Source organism: Bombus impatiens, unplaced genomic scaffold, assembly GCF_000188095.3.
Source record: "Bombus impatiens unplaced genomic scaffold, BIMP_2.2 scf_0096, whole genome shotgun sequence".
Lineage (NCBI taxonomy): Eukaryota > Metazoa > Arthropoda > Insecta > Hymenoptera > Apidae > Bombus > Bombus impatiens.
In genome coordinates, this window is record NT_176515.1 from 929,613 (window position 1) to 953,815 (window position 24,203).

Sequence of the window (24,203 nt, forward strand, 5' to 3'; positions counted from 1 at the left end):
GAGCCTAGAAAATCGATTCGATTTTGCCCAAAGGTACGTATGGCTTTCCGATAATGTTCCAAGGCTTTCGTTTCCACGTGTATAGAATTCACGGAAAACTTCGGATCGAATCTTTACGATTTAATCAAATCAATGTCAAATATACCGTATCAATGTATAGAATGTTTCATCGAGATTTAAGCTTCCAAATATCTTCCATAACATTGTATCCCAGCCTATTTTCAATCGCGATACACATTCGAATACAGAGTCCGTGTCTAATAATTCTGAAAATTTGCGTACGTTTGCAAAAGCATCTGCCGTCTGTACCGTGCCACTAAACACAAAGCAGATATTTTTCCAAGCCTCGCGTTCCAACAACGAATGAGATGTATATAACCTCCTAAATAATATCGCTCAAAGAATCGCCGATTAATTAACGACGAAAAATATATCACATCCGAGACAAACGTGCATTATTATTCGACAATGTTCCGCGTATACAGAGCGATAAAACCGCATTATTTACTGCTACCCAGTACCTATAACAAGGCGAAACGCATCGCCAAACTTTATGGGCCAATAAATAATCTATTTCCTCGAGCCTTAACACGTATGTACCGCGAGTATATTTCTATTTCTCGTACTGTATCCGAGGCAATACACACAGGGGACAAGAATGCGCCGCTGTCTATGCGTTCACGGATGCAGAGCACAGAAGCTCGAAATAAGCCGCAGCTGGAGCTGTTTAGGCCTTGTGTTTCTCTCTTCTTCTTCCTCCTCCTTGTCTGTCGCATCATCTTCGCCTATTGATTTATCTTTTGGCAATATGTCCGGGGATCGTTCGAAAAGATTGTCAGAGGCAACCAACACACACTGGACATTGCCCAACGTAAGCAACCAAAGATGATTTATAGAGGCCGAAGGTAATAGTAATGTCGAACGCGTTGAGAATTGAAGCGGCATAAATCTTCGTTCCCAGTGTACAAGAAATATTCACGAAGCTCGACTGCTGCGAGAACCAAACGTCTCGTTGCAAAGCTAATAAGTGTATTTTTAACGACGGAAATATATTTAGCTGACCCTTAAGCTAGAACAGCGAGACAGTCGCCACCGAAATCGTCGACTGTCGGTGTACTATCTTAAAGGTACGAAATTTGTTACGATTTATCGCGTAACGTTGACATTATCGCCTTACGTTGGCAACTGAAATTTTCCCTCTTGTTCGCGAACCTAGACTTATTCTGCGCTTCTATCTATGGGTAGCGGGGCTACCAGCATACCCTCAACCTACGTACGTATTCTTTTCGTACACCAAACATACGTGAAACGATAGTTTTACTTCTATACTTTCCTGAAATTTTGCACTTTCATTTGGAAGGTAAATATGCAGTAACAAAGCTGGCGTTTCGTCAAATCTCACGCGATTATTTGCTACTTGGCGATCTCTCTCGTTATCTTCGGACTCTTCTTTCCCAAAATTCAAATATCGTTACTGCAAATCGACCAAAATGTCCGGATATTTATGAACAGCGGTGTAAATACACGCGGATGCACGCGTTCGACGCTCATAGAACATCCTGCTTTCACAACGTTTGAAAGATAGCTTGTAAAACACGGATAGGCTGTAACGCGGTGGATTAAATACCTGCTGCATGGTTAAATCGACGATTAAATCAGCGCGGGCTTCTATTATACCGGGCAACTGCTTATTGTCTTCGATGATATTATTAGAGGAAGGCTTGTTTTTTAAATTAAACTCTGCCTCGCCTCGCTACACCGAAAATTGATCGACCGTGAATATCGTGAATATCGTGAATTACCCTGATGCGGGTGTCGTCAGGTTGGCGAGAATGGCTCGTTGCGGCTCACGCCGCTTCGCGCGTTTAGGCAAGCGATAAACGTTATCGCCGACAAAGGAGGACATGCGTCCGTTTTATGAGCAAAGAAGAAAAGAAACACGTCTTAAACGTGAATTTGACTCTTTTCGATAATTTTTTATAAAACGATTTGAAATTGCCAATACACGTGAAGCTATGGAAGAACAATTTCAAAAGCTCGTCCGATTTTCTTCGATCTTTTTCTTTTTATGTAAAAAGACAGTTTGATCGATGAAATATACGTATCTTTCAAATGTAAGGTTTAAAGTTTAAATTGCAACTCGTTATCGTTAATTAGTTATACGAAAAAGATAGATACAGAAAGTACACAAGAAAGCTTTTAGCTTTTAGCGAAACATGAAGTTTTAATTACTGTAAAATTAGTACGAGAACCAATTCTAGAACCCTTTTAAAATCGAAATCGATATCATCGCTATTTTGAAAGCTGAATTATATTTGAGAAAAAGTTATAAAATAATAAACGAGAACCTATATACATAATACGATCTATAATTTGTCGATTAACTAATACCGTAAATTCATAAATTACTACGCAAGAGAGCACTGATAGTATATATTACGGCACTTGTGGTAACGCAAAAAATTATGCATTTAAGCCGAGTAAGTCGAATAGCTCGACAACCTGTAACCGAACAAAATATATTGACGTTTGAAGCTAAAAAGTCCAGATTGCCTCTTAATTCGTATTCCTGCTGAGTACACTTCCCTTACATTGTACCTTAAGAAGAATCGCTAAAGAAACGAATCACGGAGAAATCCGCGTTCAGACCTGAAAAGCTCGAGGATAACAAAATCTGCTAATGAAACTAATTAGTTTTCGACGATCCGTTAACGTGCCCAGGTGACCTGACTAGTGTTTCTAGCGTTGAACTTTTAAAATTTATCAGAATACCGAGTGACAGGCGTCGCAGTCGCGACCATCACCCCAGACGCGATCCAAAGGATATATTTAGTCGAATAGGAGCGGTAGGAACGGGGCGAAGAGTTTCGCGTAAGTGCCGTGCAACAAACGCGATGCAAAAGTTTAATGGGACGTTATTCCGAGGAATAAACGATATGTTTTAGCTCGTAAAATAAGAGGAGTGGCGCGACTAGCCAGAATATTTATTCATTACTAATGTTGGCACCGGCCACTGGTGTCGACGATTCGATTTTAATCGGTACAGTTTAGAAAATACCTCTAGCTATCTCATGACCGAGTACGCTAAATCGCGAACGGGAACGTGGCCGAGAATAATCCCGGCCGAAAATATTGACAGTTCGATTTCTGTTCGATCATCTGACTCGTATATTTGTGGAGCAAACCAGCAATGTTCTCTCTACTATAGACCGATACCAGCGTCTAAAACGAGTCGAAAGGAACACGTATTTCGACCATATGGTTCAAATTACGACGAGATCATCTTTCTGGTTAATTAAACGAAATCAAATCGCTACTAATAATAGACGAGCGAAAGCTGCACAGAACGTACATCGTCCATAATTAATTTAAGAAAACCTTTCATCATATCGAAGTGTTTGTCGATAGAAGTCGCTTAAATGATGAAATGTTCGAGTATCGGAGTACTAATGTATCGTGGTATCCAACTATCTCAAATATTTGGATATTTGAACGTTTCAATACCAAGGTGCGGTCAAACTTGACTTATTAGAGTATCACAGTATTAAAATACAAAAGTACCGATGTAGTAAGTACCGAAGAGTAAGATGGTGAAGTACTGTAACGAGTATGTAACTTCGCTGGTATTCGCGAACAAAAACAAAAATATTTCTATAGGTCCCGCGAACTGTTTGTGAATTTCTTACAAGCAGCGTCCACAACAAAATCGTAGAGTAGCCGTAAAACGTTGCAAACGTGTTTTGGTAACTGACCCACTGCTTTACACTGACTTACGACTTTATGACTATTGGAGTATTAAAATATCAAAGTATCGTAGCACTAAATCATCGAAACATCGGCCACTCAAATATCGTAATACCATTAACAGATAAATTGTACGGCAATCAACATCTAGAATAATAACAAACGAAGTTTTCGCAAAGGTCAAATATCTACAAAGCACGGCACGCAGCGTGCAGTCTGATTTAATGGGCACATTCTCGAAAGAGAATGACTTCTATTTACGAGACCCAGTGACAAGTAAATATGATAAATGAGAACGTAACGATAAAACTAGTGCTTGGCCAGTAACGCGCGAGATAAAACGTAGCGGAAGAGACACAATGTGAACGTATGTGACTGTGTCGAGAATAACCTGTTCACCAATGCCGGCCGACCCGCGGCAAGGAAAGAAACTGACTCTGCGAAGACGTGTATCTTTTCCAGAGAAGGGAGAAAAGAGAAGCGAGAAAAGAGAAGCGAGGGAAGCACGGTGGAAAGATTAAAAAAAAGGGTGTGTTGGAGAAAAATGGCTAAAAGTCGGAGGAACGACAGTCGGAGGATTTAAAAACGAAAAAAGGTCGACAGAGAAGTTTATTATATTCTTGAATAGCGTGCTCTCGGGGGCCGAGGACTCGCGGAAACACGCAATTTTCATGATAAAGCAAACAATAAACCGTGTCCTAGACGAAAGCGTAATAAAAAACAGGCTGTCGTGCAGAGTGGACGGTCGCTATTATGAAAACCATTTAATTTAAGAAAGGACGCCGTTATTAATTTACCCGATGACACTTGGAACATCAACAAAGAAAAAGGGAAAAAAGGGAGAGAAAAAAGTAATGATGCCAATGCAATGGCATTTGGGATGGGACGCGATTGAAAAGGAGCAAAGGTCGGGTCAGATTATTATTAAAAAGGCACCAGACGCTGAATGAAACAGAATGAATGGAAGAACGGGCTGAAACGGGATGAAAGGAAAAGCAACGAGTGAATTAAAAACGACGAGGAAGTGGTCAGAGGCGGTAAATAAATCAAGAAACGCCGCGAAGAAATTAACTTGGTAGGGAAAACGGAGAAAAAAAAGGATAGATCAGAAGTGACAAATTTTCGGTAGAAAGCAAGCAGTGGATGAACTTGAAAAAGAGACAAGGAAACAGGCAGAAGTAAGGAGAAGCGTAAACAAAGGACGGTTGACTGTTTATAAAACTGTACAATGAGGAAGGCGATAAAAAGCAGCGGCGCATGAAAGAAGAGAGGAGACAAAGGAGATAAACTCGTGTCAACGAGCACGAGAACGAGCAGGAAGAGTCGAAATTAGAAATAATGTTCGAAACACCGGACAGACCGATGAGTGAAATAACAGAGGAACGTAAAGCTGGCAGAAAAATAAGGAGGATAGGGAGAACGAGAAGAATGGCGGAGAAAGCGAGAAGGAACGCGCGACAAGAGGACGATCAGTCATTCCGAAAGACACGAAGGCTGCAAATAACTCGTACTCGGTGGTACCGGTCAAAAGCATCGGCGGATGTGTTATGACGCTCGTCCCTCTTCTCTCCGCCATGTTTTTAACGATCCTTGGTGAAACGCGGACAGAACGTACGGGAGTAAAAAGAACGAGAAAAAAGAACGAGATCGTTCTACACACAGAAAGAATCCTAAATCAACCAGGCTCGTTAACGTCACGTTACCGCTTTTTATTACACTTAATCCTTCCTCCATTGAATCGGGTGTTTTAATTCGCAAATTTTTTGTCATCATAGCGAACTTGAAATACGTTGAAGATCGCAATAGATGGAAGTAAGATAGATCGAACGCGTTAGATTTACGAAAACTGAGTTAGAACGGGTTCGAAGCGGTTGGGTCGAGTTGCAACGAATTGAAAAGAATCGAAGCGAATCGCAGTGAGTTAGAGCGAATAGAGAAGCAGATCGAAGCGAGTTGAAACGAGGATCAATGAGTGCGTTAACCAGCTACTTGGGTCAAATCAAAACGAGTAGCAACGAGTTAGAACAACAGGATAGAGCGAATAGAAGCAGATAAGAGCGGCTTCGAACGAACAGAACAGATTAGAACGGATGATCGAAGCAGATTCGAACAAAATGAAACCTATCGGAGAAACTTGGAGCAAATTGAAACCTACTAGGACACATCTGCAGAATATATAATTTATAATTGAATACAGAACTCGTTCACGATAGTAATAATTATCGATATGTAATAAAATATAATTTTCCTCGTGGGCTAGAAACAATTCTGCTGGAAGAATTATATTTAAAGCGGATTGAAACAAATTGATTATAAGGTTGAAGCGAATCGAAGCAGATGAGCGTAAAGTGGAGCGAAATTGAAACAATTCAATACCAAACAAAACGAGAAGTTCGAGTAGTTGTTAAACCACGTGATCAGAGCTAAACCATTCGAGTTTGTTTATCTATGAACGCAACGCATAGTATTACGTAGAAAATTGCTTAATAGGGACGAAGATAAAAGGAATTCTACAGTGACCTAAAAGGAATGCTTGATTCGCTAATAACCTACTACGCAACGAAAAGATCTACGAGGTTCGTGTATGCCATCGCGAGGTCTCTCCCTTTCGCTCGCCTCCAGTGTTGTAATTTTTAATCATAGCATCCGCGTGAACGGTTCCTATGTACAAGATGGGAATGTGGATTTCGCTATACAGTGAAAGTAACGGGTCGTAGACTTGCATCGTGGGAATGTCTCATGAAAGGGATGCAATTATTGTAAACAACTGCTTTATAACAAAATCCTCGTTATTAATACGATTACTTTTTCGATTTCATACCAATTTTGTTCTTCAAATGTTAATAATCCTTTTGCTTGTTGAAAAAGGAAGAATAAAATTCGGACTAAAAATTCGGAGACTGCAGCAAGCAACGCATGTATTTCATTTAAACTCGAAGCAATGAACACGCGTGATCTCTAAAATTATTTGTCTGAATGATGCAACAATATTTTCCTAAAAAAAAAATAATAATAATAATAATAACGATAATAAAGAAATAAGTCAGACTCCGAAAAGTCAGTTGCGTCAGTAACGCAAAATAAATTTCGTGATGCCATATTTTTCTATACCGTGCACGAGCTCATTGGAGCTCGTGTATTAAGAACTTCCCGTGTAAATCTTTTACGAACTATGCTTTTACGACCTTCCTAACGTCGTACGAAATAAATATACGATCTGAGAAGTATCACTCTCACAACTAACTACATTGGTAATTTGTGAAACCTACATTGATAGCCATACACGAGTCACTTTATGATATGTTAACCTATTAATTCGTAAAACCGGAGCAGTTTACACTTGCGAGAATATAAATAAGAAATGTATTCAAATTTTTTTTTATATACTATTATATTTTTATACCATAAAGAAAAGAAAGAAATAAAACTTTTCATAATTCGATTAGTTGAATTTGAGGAGTGGCATTCCCTAATTTAAAAACTCACCATTGTACAGTACAGTAATGTGATCGTATTTACATATTATTATTATATTTTTATGCAATTTTCAATGAAAATTTATCGAATTATTATTAACTTTGTCATATATTGAAAATACGTTTTTTTCTTAATTAACAATTTCGTTGCTATCGACGCATGCTTTGTATCGTTTTAATCATTTACATAATACTACTAACGTAACTGTTGCATCTCTGCAAAATCACTTCGGAAAAAGAAAAAAGAACGACAGTGAATAGCGTATCGAAACGTTATTTAGAAGAAAAGGCACTTTTAACGAGATATAATTGCACAAATGAAGTAGCCGAATTTTTTGATACTAAATGTGTCGAACCTGTTTTTTTAAATATACCGATATATTCGTTTAAATGGATCACACTGCAGATATGTAACTGACGTAACAACGAACTCGACTCACCTCCTCGTCCGACAACGGTTCCTCGTAATCCGATTGCGAACCCTTGAACACAAAGATGCATTCCGATAAATCCAATTTGCGCGTATTGCCGAACTGCGTCTGTCGATCCGTCAACTGCTTCACACAAGTCGTCTCTAACATATTCTTCGTTCGTTGAACCACAATTTTACTGCAAGTGCTGTAGTTTGTAAATAAGCGTTTTGTACTAGAACATTCTGCAACGATAAAATAAATATCTTCGTTAATGACTTGACTTCGTTTCTTTCTTTAAAAGAAAAAAGAAAAGAAAAGAAAACGGATTTAGGCTAGTATTTTCCAAAAAATAATTTCATCCATAGGGATACATAAAAATATTATATACTAGCCTAACAGGCCAGTAACCGCGCAGCAACTGGAAAACTGATAAGCGGTATCGCTAACGGAAGGATTTCCATTCATCATCGAAAGTATGAGTCTCTAAATCATGCTACTTCATTCATCCGTGTACACGTGATACCGACCACATGGCCAGGTACTTATAACTTCATTTATAGATACGAGCGGATCTTTAAACGAATACGGCGGTGAATACAGTATGGATCGAATTATCGTTTACGTCACACTAATGTACTGTACACGTACGTGTTATCTTCTTCTACATATATATATATATATATATATATATATATATAGATAGATAGAACATGACGTAGCTGTGTACAGATGCATTTATGTATATATCTATACGTATATTGACATTGTTTCGATACCAGCATGTATTATAGGTTAGATTTTTCTGACTCGTGTCACAAAGTACTTTCAGATGGAAGTACTTGTTTTTCGAGCATTGTTTTAATCGATGTTACAGATAAAAATATTCAACGGAACGGAATAAATTGTCGTAAAATAATGTAATGTTGTGGATACGGAAGTATTGAAAACATATCGGAGGGACGCGTTTAGGTTAAAGAGCGAATTCGAATTACTTGCAGAAAAATAATTAAATTATGTTAAATAGTGGAAAACTTACAACAGGTTTCTTTAATCTGTAAAATATTACGTTGATAAAATAAGACAAATATATTAAAATATTCGTACTTGCAATGGAACACAAGATTTTTAAATATATATAGGAACACGCACCGTAAACGAACAATTTGAAATGATGTTGCTAGCGCCATCTAACGACGATGAATATAACTAGCAGCGTAACTTCCAATTTGAAAATTTGCGCATGTATTTTAATTGGTTCCTATCAATTGGAAAGATGATTAAATAATAAGTTTTGTATACAATTCATAACTGTTTTTAATTACAAGTGAAATATGAAGTGAATAGAAATAGTTTGCCCTTTTTATATAGATTATATCTATTATAACTTCTCAAGTAGAGATTCATATAAAAAAGTGTATAATTATATTTCTCAGAGATTCAAGAATTACATGCCCTCTTATAACAAAAATAGAAAATTCAGTTATAATAGGAAAAGTTACTCTAAGTCTCCATAGATTCATCTTGTTTTCTTAAAACAAATGATGTGGTCTGCTTCAATATAACATCTCCTTTGCCATTACCCTCGGACTTACAACCATATAGAGAAATTTCAGGTACCTTTTCTAATAATTCAAGGCTACCACATTTACGTTTTGTATCGTTTAAATATTTTTGCGTTTCTAATCGAATAGCGTATTCCTTAAAATGTGTGAGAGAACAATTTTTTGCTGTTAATTTTGCATTGTCATGAATCTAAAAATAACAAGATATTATAATTAAATATCGTTTTGTAACTACATAATTATGGTAATCAAGACGAAAATAACATACCTGTATACCCTCTGCGCAATTTGTAAAGTTGCAATTATTCATAAACACTTCTCCGTTACTATAGATGACTAGACCTGTCCCAAGACTGTCAAAGAGTGTGTTTTCTATTATTAGTTTTGCATCCGGTAAAACCACGACTCCTAATTTCACCATACTCTGATTTAAGGCACATATTTTACAATTAATTATTTTTGTGGTTCCAACTCTCACTATTACAGCTGCTCTAAGATCACCCACATCTACAGTAATATTTTCTAGTAAAACCTATAAACACATATTCGGCATAGCTACAATTAATCGGAGACACGATTCGATATATAACTTACTTCACTGCCAGAGAAATCAAGCAACGACGGTGCAGTTTCTGTGTCTTTCATATTAAGAATGGTATGTTCTAAGCTATCAATTCCTCTAATGGTACCTCCATCTTCCAATCTACCAGCTCCTTTTATTCGATGAGTTCCTTTTCCAACTATAATGACATCTCCTGTGTCGCACGTATGTAGAGTTTCTAACAAAGACCCAGATATTCTAGAAAAATGTATAAGAATCAAAAATCAATAGAGCTTTTTCAGTACTGTCGAACTTACTTAAAAAATAATTCTGGGGATAAAGAAGCTTGAACTTTGTTTATTTTTGCCTTCATTTCCTCAAGAGTTCCACCGAGCCACACAAAATAGCCTTCCTTGCACGTTTCTGTACTTTTTCTTTTCTCTATTTTATCATCCAAAGACGAGTTCTGATTCGTAAGAATTTCTCTCATAGCTGGGTTTTCAAGAACTTCCATCTCCCTTTTAATTTGTTGCAATCGAAAATGAAGTTTCATCAACTGACATGCTGTCCCCCCATCCACTATATCATTCTCTGATTCTTCTCCCTCAGAAATAGTATCCTCTAGTCTTGATATCTTCTCTTCGATCTCCCTTCCTTCCCTTACTAAACCTCTAATGATATCGCTAGTTTCTTTACTAACAACAAGCCTTTTCATGTCGAAGAACAATCTAATTCTTGTCTCCAAATGTACAGACACCCAATCGACGTTATCATCGTCATCTATGTCCCATGGCATCCATAAATATTTATAAAAAAATCTCAGCTGATCGAGGCAGGACGCAGTACCCACCATATCCAAAGCGGTGTTTTCCTGATTATGAGTTGGATAAAGCTCAATAAGTGCTACATCGTATTTTTCAGGTAACTGAATTTCATCTTGAACAGCAGTTATTTTCACCAATGCAGATAGATCACAGAAATCAACTTGCTCAACTTCTACTACCACAATAGTAGGATAATGAATATGAAAATCTTCGCACACTAAACGTGGTATTCTCCATAATGCTTGCCAGCCGACAGGTTCTAGAACAAGTTCTATATGGTAGGACCATTCTGCCTGAATTTGTGATGCAGGTACAATTTCTCCTCTACTAGATAAAATTTCTGTTAATTCAACTAGCCTTTCTTGAAGACTTTTGTCAAAGGTATATATCTCCATTGATATGCGTTGCCTACAAAATGAACAATTTTATAAAAATCGATCGATAATATTAAAAATCTATGAATATTTACCTATCAGAGTTACAAATTTTCTTCCTATAAAATTTTATTGCAAGTTATATTACTAAAAATGTAAATTTCAGCCTCCAGGTGTCAAGATCAAGAGAATTATTATTAATAGTGATAAATTAAAAACGAAACTTCTGTAATAACTATAGTCTAATTATTACAGCTTTAGGTCTAATAAATTTGTGAAACTAAAAACTAAATGCGTAAAAATTTGATTGAAAGACGAAAATTAGTCACACGTTCTCTTATTAAAACAAATCGAGATCTAAGCTATATTTTCAAATATTATTAATATATCAGATTTAATTGAATATACAAATAAGTGAAAGATAAATGTTTATTTTACGTATCAGTGACACATTTTCAATTAACGTTATGACAAATTAACTGTTATAAAAGATTCGAATTGCTATAAACGTGATTGGTCGACTAATCTTCTCGATTCTCGCTTTCAACAGTTATCGATCTATCGATACCGATGATATCTGACAAATAATAAGTTTATTTTATCATAGAAATAAACAGTGCCTTGTTTATGTAAACAATTGGAGAAACTGGAAAAACAATGGGTTTGTTCATATCATTTGAATAAATAATTAAGCATATATTTATCTTTCAAATATTAATGACTCTAAGGGTATTGACAATTAATATCTATGTACGTATAAATAACGTAATTATTCTAATAATCTTTTAAAAATATTATTTAATAGACAATTGCAGCTTAGTAAGTGTCGAAGAAAATATGGAACAAAGTTCTAAAAACGTAGAGGATAAGCTTTTCGACGAAATTATCGGACACATAGAAGATATTTTGTTAGGTACGCATTAAAACAAGATATTAAATATTCGATTTTATAATATAAATTTCATTTTTATTTTTAGAAGACGAATTTCACTCTATTCAAAAAAAATTTTTGGATAATTATTGGGATGTTTTTGAACCTGTAGAGGAAAATAAATTAATTTATACAGATATATTCAATGAATATGTAAGTGCTCCAACAATAAGAAATAACAATTTTTTTATACTTGCATATTAATACATGATTTTTGTAGAATAAGGCAGTGGAAAATTATATCGTTAATTACTTACAGAAGCTAATACCACATTTTAATATTGACACATTTTTAGAACATTTAAAGTAAGCGCTATAACTTTATAATTATATAAAGTGTATATAAAAATTATAAATATGACTAAAAAGTTTCTTTTAATGGTTATTGAATGATTTAGTAATAAGCAAAATGAATTGGAAGGTGAAGTGTTTGAAGTGTTATCAACCTTCACAGACTTCATGTCCTTCAAAGAAATGTTTCTTGACTTTAGAGCTGTAAGTAACATGGTTATAATAACATGGTTAAAAGTAAATGTCGCGGTGGTTACATCCAAGTTTTTTTCAGGTAAAAGAAGGAAAGGTTCAAGATCTTAGTTGTGGAATATCTGTTACATCTCTCAAAAGTAATACGAATGACAATGATTCTTTTGGATAAAAAATTTTCTCAAAAAAATAAATATTTTAAATATACTAAAGAAATAAATTACCTGTTCACTAATTGTATTTCTTATGTTCAATTGTTATTTTTAAAAGTCAGTACATTTATCGTATTTCTAATTATTGTTTAACGAAGTACAAAGATATATACATTGTATTCATAAATTCTATAAGAAATAGAGGCATTGTGTATTCAACACATTGATCGTTTTTGTGCTTCGTAAATCCAGTATTCGCACAAATATATCTGTTGTATTTACTTAAAATACTGTATCGAAAATAAAACAACAAATATAACAAGTTTGATTCAGCACATGAGGATCTCCATTTGTACAAGTTTGCTATTCGTTTCATTTGGCATACGATATGGAAGTGTTCCTGCGAAACTAGTTAAAGCTCGCGCTTGCTCCCGAAGATCAAGAAGTTGCTGTTTCCTTGCTTCTTCATCACCTGGTTCCATCGATCGTAATTTCTGATATTGACGGTAAAGTATTGTCATTGTAGCTAAAAGGACGTCGGCTAATGTACCAGCTACTTCGGGTGGTACACGTCGTATTGCGTTTACTCTTTCATCGACTTCTTTGATATGCAATGGTAACAATTTCGCCTCTGCAATAGTCTATAAACAAAAAATTATATATTAATGACATAAACTTCAATATAGCTATGTACAATCCTATATATCTTACCCTAAGCGCACTTTGATATTGTTCATTATGAAATTGATCAAAGAACACCATTAAGTGCTTTAAAGTATAAAATGCAGATACTAATTCGGATGGTGCTTGTATTTCAATGTTTTGGTACCTAAAAATATATATTTATATATGTATTTGACAATTTTCTAATAACGGTGACGTCGTGGATTTCAATATTACCTTCTGCTTATCTCTGTAGCAGTCACCTGCAATCGAGATCTGAGTGACCCTGGCGAAGTTTTTTGATTAACAACTTGCGCCAAAAGCGTACACATTAGACTAAGAACTTTCTCGTGATTGCGAGCAAGATCATACACTGTTACTGCATCTTCTAAAAGACCTTTTCTATATAATGTATCAGCGCTTATGTTTATAACATCTTCTGTATTAATTTGAAATTGATCTAAAATCCCTGGTATCCAACGATCTTCTACTATCTTTCCGATTAACTGAGTTCTGACTGCTGGAGAGGTATCAACTACCATTTCTGCAGCTGATGCAGCAAACATGTTACGATCATGTGGATCTTTCATAGATCTAAAAAGTAATTAGGTAATTAAAATTAAATTTGAAAATTTCGATGATTATTTGATTTTCTATACAAACCTTAATAAGAATAGATAATGTAAACATTCCTTTGGATCTGTGGAATCAAATCGTTTGACGTACAATAATATTAATCTGGCAAAATTTAATCTTTTAGCAGGAGTCTTATCAGCAGGATCAACACTTATTAAAGGTGCTAGAACACTTTGGCTTACTCCTAACAAGTTATGTTCATGCATAGCAGCTGCTAAATGTACAGCATGTGGTAAATGCCTTGCTCCCGCTCCTCTTGCCAGAAATTCAATGGCAGCCTCAAATTGACCAGTCAAAAATAACATTGAAAAATATACAAACGGTTGTTCATGAGCATGATAATATGACTCTCCATAAATTTCTGATATCGTAGTTTGTAAATAATCCAAGGTCAACTTATTTTCTGCATCCGATTGATCTCTAACTTGGCACAGTTTCAACCATAAATAATCATCAGCTGTACAAATTACATCAGAGTGCAGATCATCAGGTTCACAAGGAACTAATGCACAATATGCAACTCTTTTGTATGGATCAGTAACTGATCTAACATGTTTCCTATACTGCAATTTTAAATTTGATTCTGCAGAACTACTAGGACGTCTTTGGGGATCATTACAAGCTTCTTCCAAGGCAACTCTAAATTCTGGAAATTTTGTGTTGTATTGATTAAGACATTGCAATGCAGCTTTGTAATCACCAACCCTCATACAATAATACACTAAAGGCCATAATGGTTTATCTTCAACCATAACATCTTCTAAATCTTTCAGATTTTGTACTTTAACGCTAACAAAACTTTTAACTAATGGCACAGTGCCTGGAATGCCACCCCTTTTAGCTTGAGCAGGGTTTTCATTAATAACAGAGTTCATAAATTCCTTATATCTATCTTCTAAGTACTTTCTTGCATGTAACACAATTTCTTGTTCAACAATAGCTGTACTTCTTGATTTGATTTGATCTTCTCTAGGAATTGGTCGAATGTCTACCATACGTTTAACCATTTTCCAAAGATCCACAATTTTTTTATCATTAAACGACTTTGCAGCTTCACAAAACGCATTAAACAAGTTAGGTTTAGTTATTCCCCTAAGCACATGATCATTATAATTTTGTAACTGTTTCACATAAGCTACTTCTATATCAGATAAGCCACTAATCATGGAACCAGCTAATTTAGTACGTTGTGGAGTACCACGTAAATCTACAAGCTCCCCAGACGGAGCTGTCATGGCATTTATTATCTCAAACCGCATTTGTTTCCATTCACCCAGCATATGTTCCATTTGTTGAACTCTAGTAAGTTCAAAAGTCTGAAATAATTTCATATAGTTTATACATATACACGTATATCCTAAAATATTGCTTACAAGGAATATAATAAAATATCTTACATCTTTATGGACTTGTTCAATGATTGACAATATAGCATTTTCCTTCTCATTCCTAAGGTAACTAACTATATCTGTATCTGCAATAGGATCTAAAGGTTCAAATGTACGTCTTGCACTAAGTGAACTTAATTTCTGCGAAATCTGAGGTAAATCAACACCACGTGAGCCAAGCAATAGATGTCTAAAATTATAAAATATTATATATATTAAAGAAATCTGAAATGTATTGATGAAATAAATTTTATTTTAATTAGAAAATGTATAAGCACAAGACAAATTACTTTGCTCTAAATGTCAGTCATACATATATACATATTACTAGAAATAAAATGATAGGTATTATCCTGAAAATTTTGGCGCCAGAAATTTATAAAATTTTTAGGTTATCTGTGACATCAAGCATAATTATTTCTACATGAATGAATTTTCTATTAAAAGTACATGACATACAATTAGAAATCGTTTAAAAATTTTATGTGCGATAAATATACAAATATTCTTACGCCTGTACTTGATTGTCTTGAGTACCGGTCTGTGTGACACGAGACCAGAGTTCGTTGGAGGCCTCTAAGATTTGACGAAGATTTCTCTCAACTTGAGGAAGTTCTTCATTGCTTTCTACAGCAGCAGATAATCGTTCCGCTGATCGCAATAATTCACTAAAGCCCGTGTCTCCAGATACTCTAGAAGAATTCATGGTTAACATATCGGTGTATCTAAGATCGTTCATATTTAAAACACAATGTTCATGGATTCCATCGTCTATAAGTTAGCGCACTATCCAGTTAGAAAAAAGACGAGAGCATTCACGCTCGTAGTTTCAGAGTAGAGATGCTGCACCATGCGGCCAAGTGCTGAGGTTAACTAAATTTAGCATATACAAGAACCTATAAAAATAGGGATCTGCCCTGTTTGGTTGGAATTTAGCATATACAAGAACCTATGCTTTTAAGCCTAAAGTTAGAGATCTGCTCAATTTTATTGTACACTAGCATAGACGAGAAATTATTTAGCTGCACGATTCTACGGAAAAGTTCATATCTACTTTTCTATCCGAATTTTTTTCGAGTATTCTTTATACAATCGCCAACTTATATATATGTATATATATATATATTGCTATGTGTAAAGTATTTTTTACACTTAATTTTTTACTTTCGTCATTTATTTATTGTTAGTCATAATCATTCGCATTGTCTCTACATGTTTTTGAGCAACCAAACAGGGCAGATCCCTAACTTTAATCTTAAATACAAAGATTCTTGTATATGCTAACTTTAGTTGACTTCAACAATTGGCCGCATGGTGCAGCATTGGTTTGAAAACAACCAGATCCATAAGCGTGAGCACTCTCATTTCCTCTCTGGTCCAATATAAATTGTAGGGACTTTTGATCTTCTCATAAATTGTTTAGTTTAGTTTCTTCTTGGGACCAAGAGATGACGTTTTTATGGAGCTAACTACAACATTTATTGCCCAATAAAACATTTTCTTTTAGCATTTCGCTCTTTTTCTTTTATTGACGCTTTTCTCTTCCAAAATTTTCTTTTTTGTATCTCATACTTTTCTCTGTTTCTATGTTTTTGTGCCAACAGCACATGGTCATTCACTATAGGCTAACCGTGCTTAAGGCAGCCTGACTTCATTATTCTTATGTGTCGAGATCTATGTATGCACATGGTCGTGTTATAGTTTATGGTTATAGAACCTGGACTTCCGGTACGGTTTATGATTAATGTTTATAACATCCATATTAACCAAGCCGTGTGTGCATAGTTTGTTAACGAACAGTATCTTATTTTCTTTGACAGAAAAATATATAAATAATTAGTTAAATACATTTTTTCCTATGCAACAAAACCAAACAATATGTTGACGACCAAAATATTCTTTAGGAAAACTAAAGGGGGAAATGTGTTTAAGGTATTAAATAAAATCAAAAATACTTGACATTTTATGATTTGTAATTGATTATATGAATGCAATCATATTCATTTATAATGCGGTTTTTCAAAGGATTAAATATGACAAAACAATTATAAAAATATTATGATTTGTTAAAGTTTAGTTTTCTTTTTAGACGGTTAGGGAGCATTACCTTAGAGATGATATTCATTGTGGATCTAAAGCTTGTGGAAAGTGCGTGTACAGAACTCGAAACATAATTTTAGATGACGAGGATTCCAGTGTAAGCAGTTCTAAGATAATGGAACCTTATTATCTATTAATTGATACTAATATTATTTTAGATCAAGTGAGTATTTTTTTAATCAAACCTGTTTAATGTTTACAATGTAATGTATTATTATATAATCTTTATTCTTCTTAATATAAAAATATATAATTTCTAAGATTGACATTTTGGAAGAAGATATTATTTGCAATGTCATTATTGTACAAACTGTGTTGGAAGAAGTGAAACATAAAAGTTCTACCGTATATAAAAGATTAAGGAATATTATCACTAATCCGCAAAGGAAATTTTATGTATTTGTTAATGAACATCATAAGTATGTTAACAATATCGTATTTATTTATTTATTTTATTAGGTATGTCTTATTATTATTTACTTTTTTTATTACTTCTATATAGGGATACTTATGTCGAGCGTAACCCTGGTGAAAGTACAAATGACAGAAATGATAGGGCAATTAGGGTTGCAACAAAGTGGTATAATGCACATTTAAATTTAGATGACAATACAATCAAAACTGTGCTATTAACAGATGATACACGCAACAGAGAATTAGCAGAAAAAGAAGGGATCCCAGTTATTACAAGTAAAATTATTTGTTTAATAACTTCAAAGATACTCTAATTTTTGTTTCAATTTACATTGTTGTTTTTTTAGTGGAAGATTATATATTATCGTTAGAAAATTCAGGCTTTTTGGCTGATAAATTATGTAAAAAGAGTTATGGCGCAGTATTTGAGGGCCCAGAAATTTTCCCATGTCATCTTACACCATTTGAATTACATGAAGGCATAAAAAATGGGAAACTTCTGCAGGGAACCTTTCAAGCTTCAAAAGAAAATTTCCTTGAAGGATTCGTGAATGTAGATGGAGTTGAAAAATCTGTGAGTACTTGTTTTCTATATTTTTAATAGATATGTATTTATTACATATATTTGATTATAGATTTTTATCCAAGGTCGTAGTAACCTTAATAGAGCTGTTGATGGCGATGCAGTTGTAGTGAAACTCTTGCCAGAGGATCAGTGGTCATCTCCTAGTGACATTGTTCTGCAAGATGAAGAAGAAGCAGATGCTGACGATGATATTTTAAAAACAAATAAAATATTAGATAAATTTGGTTCATCAAACAAGATGCAAAAGACACCGACTGGCAAAGTTGTTGGAATTATCAGAAGAAATTGGAGACAATATTGTGGAATATTGCAACCCAGTAACATAGAAGGGGTAAAAGCTGAGCAAATTTCCATAATTAGATCATACATACATATGTATATTCTATATTTCATAATCTTCTGTTTATTTAGAATGTACGACATTTATTCGTGCCAGCTGAACGAAAAATACCTAAAATAAGAATTGAAACTAGACAATATACTGTGCTGTGTAAACAGAGAATCATCGTAGCAATTGATTCATGGCCACGTAATTCTAGATATCCTCTTGGTCATTTTGTACGCGCGTTAGGTGAAATAGGGAACAAAACCACCGAAAATGAAGTGATATTGTTGGAACACGATATCCCCCATAGTCGATTTTCTGACGCTGTCCTCAGCTCATTACCAGAGATCTCATGGAGAGTCACGGACGTTGTATGTAGTAATATGCAAGAAGAAAGTAATCCTTTCAAAGCTCATATAAATTGAATGTATCGTTTATAGGACATAGCACAAAGGGAAGATCTAAGATATTTAGATGTATGTTCAGTCGACCCACCAGGTTGCACAGATATCGATGATGCGCTTCACTGTAGAGATCTACCAAATGGTAATCTAGAAGTAGGTGTACATATTGCGGATGTAACACATTTTGTAAGGCCTGGTACTGCGTTAGATAAAGAAGCAGCATTACGATCTACGACTGTATATTTGGTTGACACGAGAATTCACATGATTCCTGGTACGATTTATTTCAATTTTATTTTTATTGAATAAAATATTGAAGATTCTAACATATCATATAATATATTAACTATTACAGAGTTACTCAGCACAAATTTCTGCTCTTTACGAGAAAAAGAAGAGAAACTAACGTTTTCTTGCATATGGGAAATGGATAGAGACGCAAACATAATTAATACTAGATATTGTAAGTCCGTAATATGTTCACGAGCAGCGATGACTTACGATGAAGCTCAACTAAAAATTGACGATGTTACTCAACAAGATTCACTTGTAAAGTCATTAAGGAATCTTAATAATTTAGCTAAAAAGTTAAAAAAGAGACGTCTGGATAATGGGTATGTAAAATTATGTTACAAAGATATACATGATAGTATAATTTGCTTTTTATTGCAGAGCGTTATTATTAGCATCTCCAGAAGTCCGTTTTGAGGTAGACTGTGAAACGCATGATCCTATCGAAGTGGAGGTAAAAAAATTGCGAGAAACTAATTCTATGGTGGAAGAATTTATGTTGCTCGCAAATATTTCGGTTGCTAAAAAGATTTTAGAAGAATTCCCAGAATGCGCTGTATTAAGAAGGCATCCTGAACCACCACCTACTAATTTCGAGCCTCTTATAAAGGCCGCAAAGAATCAGGTATGAAAAGCTTATTCAAAAAATAATAATTCTGGTGAAACAAAATTTTTCTTCAACAGGGTTTTACTATAAATGTAGATAGTGGCAAAGCATTAGCAGATTCGTTAAATAAATGTCATAAAGAAAGTAACCCTTACTTTAATACTATGTTAAGGATACTTGCCACACGCTGTATGATGCAAGCTGTATATTTTGTTAGTGGCATGCATCAACCAAGTGAATACTATCATTATGGTTTAGCATGTCCTGTTTATACTCATTTTACATCGCCTATTCGAAGGTAGAAAAATTTGTTATGCAAATAAATAATATTTAATTTGAACGTACATATCTATTTAATTTTATAGATACGCAGATGTGATGGTACATCGTTTATTAGCAGTTTGCATTGGGGCTGATGCAACATATCCCGATTTGTTAGACAAAAAGAAGAATCACACACTTTGTCAGAATATGAACTATCGTCATAGAATGGCTCAATATTCTAATCGAGCATCAGTAGCACTAAATACTCATGTGTGTATTTGGTTATGTATCTTTGATTTCATTATCTGAATTGATTGTTCAATTGCACATATATCATTCATTATGCTCCTCTCTTTTTAGTTATTCTTTAGAGAAAAAATTCAAGATGAAGAAGGTTATATACTTTTTGTACGAAAGAATGCGTTGCAAATATTGATAATAAAGTATGGCTTAGAGGGGACTTTGTACCTGAACAAAGACAAAAATTCAAGTGCTACATTTAAGTATAATGACGAAGATCATTCACAAACCTGTGGAAATATCGTATTTCGCACTTTCGATCCGGTTACTGTGCAAATAAGTTTGAACAGATCCAATATACAGCATGAGAAACTAATATTTAAGTTGGTTAAGCCGTTTGTAAGTAAATTATTACTACGAAAGCAAATAAATACTAATTGTTTCTATATAGTTCAATGTTCATAAAATTGTATGCGAATAGATTCCAGGTTTCAGTGTACCTCCAACAAATACTGCAGATACTTGTCAGATGGTACCAAAAGAAAGTACGAAAGAAACGGTAAAAAGAAAGATAGGAGCAGAGAAAGTATCAGACAGTAATACCAAAAGTGGAGGAAGCAGGAAAAAACAGAAGAAAAGGAAACACTAGCTCCATTGTACATTTTTTCCCTCTAGAATTAAAGATATACAGACTAATCATTAGATGTAATGAGATATAAATACAATAATAGTTATATTTATAATTTTATCATAAATAAGTATGTATGTATTAATTATTATATATGTATACATATTTATGTGTGTTAAGAAACAGAAATGATAAAAAATGTAATATTTTTATTAGAAACAAAAAGTTCTTAAAGAATGTACAACTAGATACTATTTTTTATGAAATAACTGTGACGAATAATCGCAAGTTAGATAAACAAATTTACATCAGGGTGTCTGGTAACCGATGGTACAACCAGATGGAAAATGATGTTACGTGAAAAAATAAGTCGAAAATATAAATAAATTTTGTTCATATGACGCGTCATGTAAAATTTTCACATAGAGTCACCCTGTACCCGGTTGTACCACTAATTACAGGACACCTTGTATATACATTGGCGTGCGAAATTAAAGGACCACTAAATTTGTTTTCGACGAAAAATTGTCGATACTTAAACTGTTATAACATCATAAAAAATCATTCAAGTGCATAGTCAATGATATGGTACATATAAAACTTATACTATTTAAAACTCATATAAAAAAATTCATATATTTTTCTCTTCTTTTTACTGTACATGTTAAATAATTTTTGATGTAAAGAAGAAAATTGTCTTACATTTAAGTAAAAGCAGCAAAAACGAAAATGATATATGTATTTAAAATATGATATTCTTATATTCTTATACCTCGTATGTGGTTATATACTGTCGTATCTTGTGCCTCCCCGTAGCGTAAATTTTAAGAACCTCATGTACCGACGTAGCTTGTTGTTCCTCATAGCATGAATTTTGGTGCGGTAAATATGAATTGAGCCGATTAATGCAAAAGCGGAGTAAGTGAATTTGTTGTCTATTTGGTTTGGCACCACGTCTCGAAAGCATGACTTTCATTTTGTTTTGTGCAGAATTGATGTAAGTATATCTTCACTAGTTTCTTGGTGGATAACAGAATAAGTAGGAATCGTCCACTCATTCCCTTACATGTTTACTTTAGCCCTCGTTATCCAGTAATCAAACTTTTTGAATTACACCACTTTTGCATTAAACGGCTCAATTGTGCAGCGACATAGTTGGGTCAATAAACGGAAGAATTTTGACAGAAAATTTATTGATTATCGCTGATAATTATATTTCCAATCGCACGTTAGTTCGCATATTTATTTTCGTTACCATCGGAAGGAACATATTATCCCAATTATTACTTTTCTATATGATCCATCCCAATCAAATTTATTTTTATCAACGTAAATTACTAACAATTTTCTCAATTGGATATCAAATAGATCGCGTTTTATTAATGTAAAACCGAGGGTATAAATAAAGTAAATTAGGAAGATTAGACATGAAATTTATCGTTGAACTTAATGCATTGGGAGTTCAAAACGTAAATAATTGTACAAGTTTTAAAATCTCTTAAATTTGTATTTAAGTTCTTCAAATTAATACAGGGTTCTAAAATTTTCTTCATTTAAAATTCTGTGTTCGATTCTAATCTATTCGATATTCTCCAATTTCATTTAACTTTAAATTCACGAGCAGTGTTTCGAGAAAATAAATCAAATTTACAGATTTATATACGTGGAATAAGCAATACAGCTGAGCGACGGATTGTCGCTCGTTGCTCATCGCTCTTCTGTATGATCACGGTACAAGTGAATGCAATATGGGATTAGAAAGAGCTGCACATTTGCAAATAACGTATACACATTCGGGCAGTAAATAGCGAGTGTAACACCGTTCAACGAACAGTGTCAATGTGCGTGTTGATCAGACAAAGACACGAGTAGCCTCCATGTAGCGTCCTCTTTCTATTCCCATACCGCATCCACTTACACGGTAACGTATGACTCGCGTAATCTATCTTTATATTTTTATGGTATAGGATCGTGGCTTCAGCGTTCCACGGGCAACAACCCAACCTAAAATTCCCCAGGTTTCCTAAAATACAACGATATAAACATATCGTTTCATTTCCCAATATATTTTAATACAATTATTATTATTAGGAAATTACTTGCCAAAACTCTTTGAAGTAAAGGAAATTTAGAAATGAGCTTTTAAATAAGTACATATAGAGGAGATGGTTCATTTTGAAGAGATGTCGCTGTACGTGGAAATGTCGAGGTTGGCAGTGTTGCAAGCTAGGGTTTTGCAAAAGCTACAAATTTGGGTAGTGGCTTTGAGTAACATCGTAACCTTACGACGCGCGACTAACACGTATTGTTGCATGTTATTAATGATTTACCGGGGTTTTTGAAATAATCCATATTTCATTACTACCAATTTATTGTATAGATTAGTGTCAGTGGTAACCGTTTTAGTTCTGGTTGTTTGCTTGTGCCGGTTTGTTGTTGCATCTTCATTAAGAAAGAGTTTATCTGACAATGGGAAACGTTCATACTTGTGGTCCAAACGAAGCTTTGGTCGTATCAGGTATGTATAGATGAATGCTAAATAAGTATTTTTTACAACTCGATCAAGCGGTGCAATATATTAAACTAGAGCTGCCACGCTTGGTATTTTTCGTAGGCTTCTGTCGCTAATTTGAAAAAAGTGACGTAAATTATCGTATGCTACGAATTTTGAGAGATTGTTGTTTTAGAGCAATTTGTATAGAATCTCAGTACATTTATAAAATTAATCGAACGATTAACTTTAATCATCTGACAGTACACCGCCCTTGTCAGTATCAGTTTAGTGTATTTGGTTTCGCTCGTAGTGACACTTCCTAATTTATGCATGTGTCAATAGCTATTTGATTAACACGATACAACGAATGCGCACCGTAGAGAATCTTGGTTATTAATTTCATAACATTGAGAATCTTTTATTTTGCTGCACTAAACATAGGATAATATGATGCGCATGTTGGAATTATTGTTAACGTAAAGATAAATAAGCACGTAATGTGGAAAAATGAATTTTAATTATCAGTTCGTCGTGGAAAAATGTGATTAACATTAATATAATTAATCATACACACACACACATATGTATATGTCCTAAAGTAAGTTCTAAAAGTAAGTTGGAAAATAGATCTGGGTTAAATATCCTCAAGGTGAAATTGATAAA

General features: G+C 34.3%; 6 protein-coding genes across 13 annotated transcripts in view; 3 read left to right on the top strand and 3 right to left on the bottom strand.

Moving 5' to 3' along the window:
* LOC100744401 (RNA pseudouridylate synthase domain-containing protein 2-like) overlaps positions 1 to 8,892 on the bottom strand; it is a 181,859-nt gene extending 172,967 nt beyond the window's left edge. Inside the window, exons 1-2 of one of the 2 annotated variants that reach the window (XM_012394634.3) lie at positions 8,670 to 8,892; positions 7,661 to 7,875 (exon numbers count right to left, since the gene is read on the bottom strand). In XM_012394634.3, coding sequence (XP_012250057.1) covers positions 7,661 to 7,801 — 141 coding nt within the window. In that variant the 5' untranslated portion in view covers positions 7,802 to 7,875; positions 8,670 to 8,892. Of the gene's footprint in view, positions 1 to 7,660; positions 7,876 to 8,669 lie in introns of those variants that run through there. The other variant, XM_012394635.3, reaches the window with a different exon arrangement.
* A 140-nt stretch (positions 8,893 to 9,032) lies between these two features.
* Positions 9,033 to 11,295, bottom strand: LOC105682161 (protein nessun dorma). Its single transcript, XM_012394633.3, has 5 exons — positions 11,030 to 11,295; positions 10,054 to 10,968; positions 9,790 to 9,994; positions 9,464 to 9,727; positions 9,033 to 9,385 (listed from the first exon to the last, which is right to left on the bottom strand). Exons 2-5 carry the CDS (start codon positions 10,953 to 10,955, stop codon positions 9,134 to 9,136), a joined length of 1,623 nt encoding a protein of 540 aa, XP_012250056.1. The 5' UTR covers positions 10,956 to 10,968; positions 11,030 to 11,295; the 3' UTR covers positions 9,033 to 9,133.
* Positions 10,524 to 12,588, top strand: LOC100744522 (ADP-ribosylation factor-like protein 2-binding protein). 4 transcript variants are annotated; one of them, XM_033318432.1, is made up of 6 exons: positions 10,524 to 10,657; positions 11,740 to 11,847; positions 11,912 to 12,018; positions 12,086 to 12,171; positions 12,264 to 12,360; positions 12,431 to 12,588. In XM_033318432.1, exons 2-6 carry the CDS (start codon positions 11,772 to 11,774, stop codon positions 12,518 to 12,520), a joined length of 456 nt encoding a protein of 151 aa, XP_033174323.1. In that variant the 5' UTR covers positions 10,524 to 10,657; positions 11,740 to 11,771; the 3' UTR covers positions 12,521 to 12,588. The 4 variants fall into 4 exon arrangements, with proteins under 4 accessions (XP_033174323.1, XP_003486096.1, XP_033174325.1 ...); XM_003486048.4 differs by lacking the exon at positions 10,524 to 10,657 and adding an exon at positions 11,440 to 11,595; XM_033318434.1 differs by lacking the exon at positions 10,524 to 10,657 and adding an exon at positions 11,469 to 11,684 and having other exon boundaries at positions 11,750 to 11,847.
* LOC105680205 (nuclear pore complex protein Nup93-like) lies at positions 12,562 to 16,286 on the bottom strand. Of its 2 annotated transcripts, XM_033318430.1 has the most exons (7): positions 16,137 to 16,286; positions 15,700 to 16,083; positions 15,197 to 15,377; positions 13,827 to 15,115; positions 13,401 to 13,757; positions 13,212 to 13,329; positions 12,562 to 13,141 (listed from the first exon to the last, which is right to left on the bottom strand). In XM_033318430.1, exons 2-7 carry the CDS (start codon positions 15,924 to 15,926, stop codon positions 12,830 to 12,832), a joined length of 2,484 nt encoding a protein of 827 aa, XP_033174321.1. In that variant the 5' UTR covers positions 15,927 to 16,083; positions 16,137 to 16,286; the 3' UTR covers positions 12,562 to 12,829. The 2 variants fall into 2 exon arrangements, with proteins under 2 accessions (XP_033174321.1, XP_012250055.1); XM_012394632.3 differs by lacking the exon at positions 16,137 to 16,286 and having other exon boundaries at positions 15,700 to 16,125.
* Positions 16,287 to 16,321: 35 nt separating this feature from the next.
* On the top strand, positions 16,322 to 21,445 carry LOC100744643 (exosome complex exonuclease RRP44). Of its 3 annotated transcripts, XM_033318428.1 has the most exons (15): positions 16,322 to 16,538; positions 16,792 to 16,915; positions 17,277 to 17,450; positions 17,549 to 17,706; positions 17,790 to 17,977; positions 18,049 to 18,275; positions 18,337 to 18,618; positions 18,699 to 18,983; positions 19,053 to 19,290; positions 19,372 to 19,630; positions 19,689 to 19,932; positions 19,992 to 20,212; positions 20,280 to 20,448; positions 20,539 to 20,817; positions 20,900 to 21,445. In XM_033318428.1, the coding sequence occupies exons 2-15, from the start codon at positions 16,892 to 16,894 to the stop codon at positions 21,065 to 21,067; spliced, it is 2,916 nt and encodes a 971-aa protein (XP_033174319.1). In that variant the 5' UTR covers positions 16,322 to 16,538; positions 16,792 to 16,891; the 3' UTR covers positions 21,068 to 21,445. The 3 variants fall into 3 exon arrangements, with proteins under 3 accessions (XP_033174319.1, XP_024220219.1, XP_003486097.1); XM_024364451.2 differs by lacking the exon at positions 16,792 to 16,915 and having other exon boundaries at positions 16,323 to 16,538; XM_003486049.2 differs by lacking the exons at positions 16,322 to 16,538; positions 16,792 to 16,915 and adding an exon at positions 17,066 to 17,119.
* A 1,834-nt stretch (positions 21,446 to 23,279) lies between these two features.
* The window catches only part of LOC100744760 (flotillin-2), an 89,880-nt gene continuing 88,956 nt past the window's right edge, over positions 23,280 to 24,203 (top strand). The window contains exon 1 of the mRNA XM_012394622.3: positions 23,280 to 23,564. Within this exon, the coding sequence (XP_012250045.1) occupies positions 23,516 to 23,564 (49 nt within the window). The 5' untranslated portion in view covers positions 23,280 to 23,515. The remainder of the gene's footprint in view (positions 23,565 to 24,203) is intronic.

Bases quoted from the DNA above. Each gene is read 5' to 3' on its own strand.
- LOC105680205 (XM_033318430.1), bottom strand. From the start codon at position 15,926: ATGAACGATCTTAGATACACCGATATGTTAACCATGAATTCTTCTAGA. The intron at 15,116-15,196 runs GTAAGATATTTT...AAATTATTTCAG, and splicing joins TTGAACAAGTCCATAAAGAT to ACTTTTGAACTTACTAGAGT. The intron at 13,142-13,211 runs GTAAGATATATA...TTTTGTTTATAG, and splicing joins AATATCAAAGTGCGCTTAGG to ACTATTGCAGAGGCGAAATT.
- LOC105682161 (XM_012394633.3), bottom strand. From the start codon at position 10,955: ATGGAGATATATACCTTTGACAAAAGTCTTCAAGAAAGGCTAGTTGAA. The intron at 9,728-9,789 runs GTAAGTTATATA...ATGTGTTTATAG, and splicing joins TTGATTTCTCTGGCAGTGAA to GTTTTACTAGAAAATATTAC. The intron at 9,386-9,463 runs GTATGTTATTTT...TGTTATTTTTAG, and splicing joins ATTGCGCAGAGGGTATACAG to ATTCATGACAATGCAAAATT.
- LOC100744643 (XM_003486049.2), top strand. From the start codon at position 17,066: ATGTTGACGACCAAAATATTCTTTAGGAAAACTAAAGGGGGAAATGTG. The intron at 18,619-18,698 runs GTAAAAGCTGAG...CTGTTTATTTAG, and splicing joins AACCCAGTAACATAGAAGGG to AATGTACGACATTTATTCGT. The intron at 19,631-19,688 runs GTATGTAAAATT...TTTTTATTGCAG, and splicing joins AAGAGACGTCTGGATAATGG to AGCGTTATTATTAGCATCTC.
- LOC100744522 (XM_003486048.4), top strand. The intron at 11,848-11,911 runs GTACGCATTAAA...TTTTATTTTTAG, and splicing joins CATAGAAGATATTTTGTTAG to AAGACGAATTTCACTCTATT. The intron at 12,172-12,263 runs GTAAGCGCTATA...TGAATGATTTAG, and splicing joins ACATTTTTAGAACATTTAAA to TAATAAGCAAAATGAATTGG.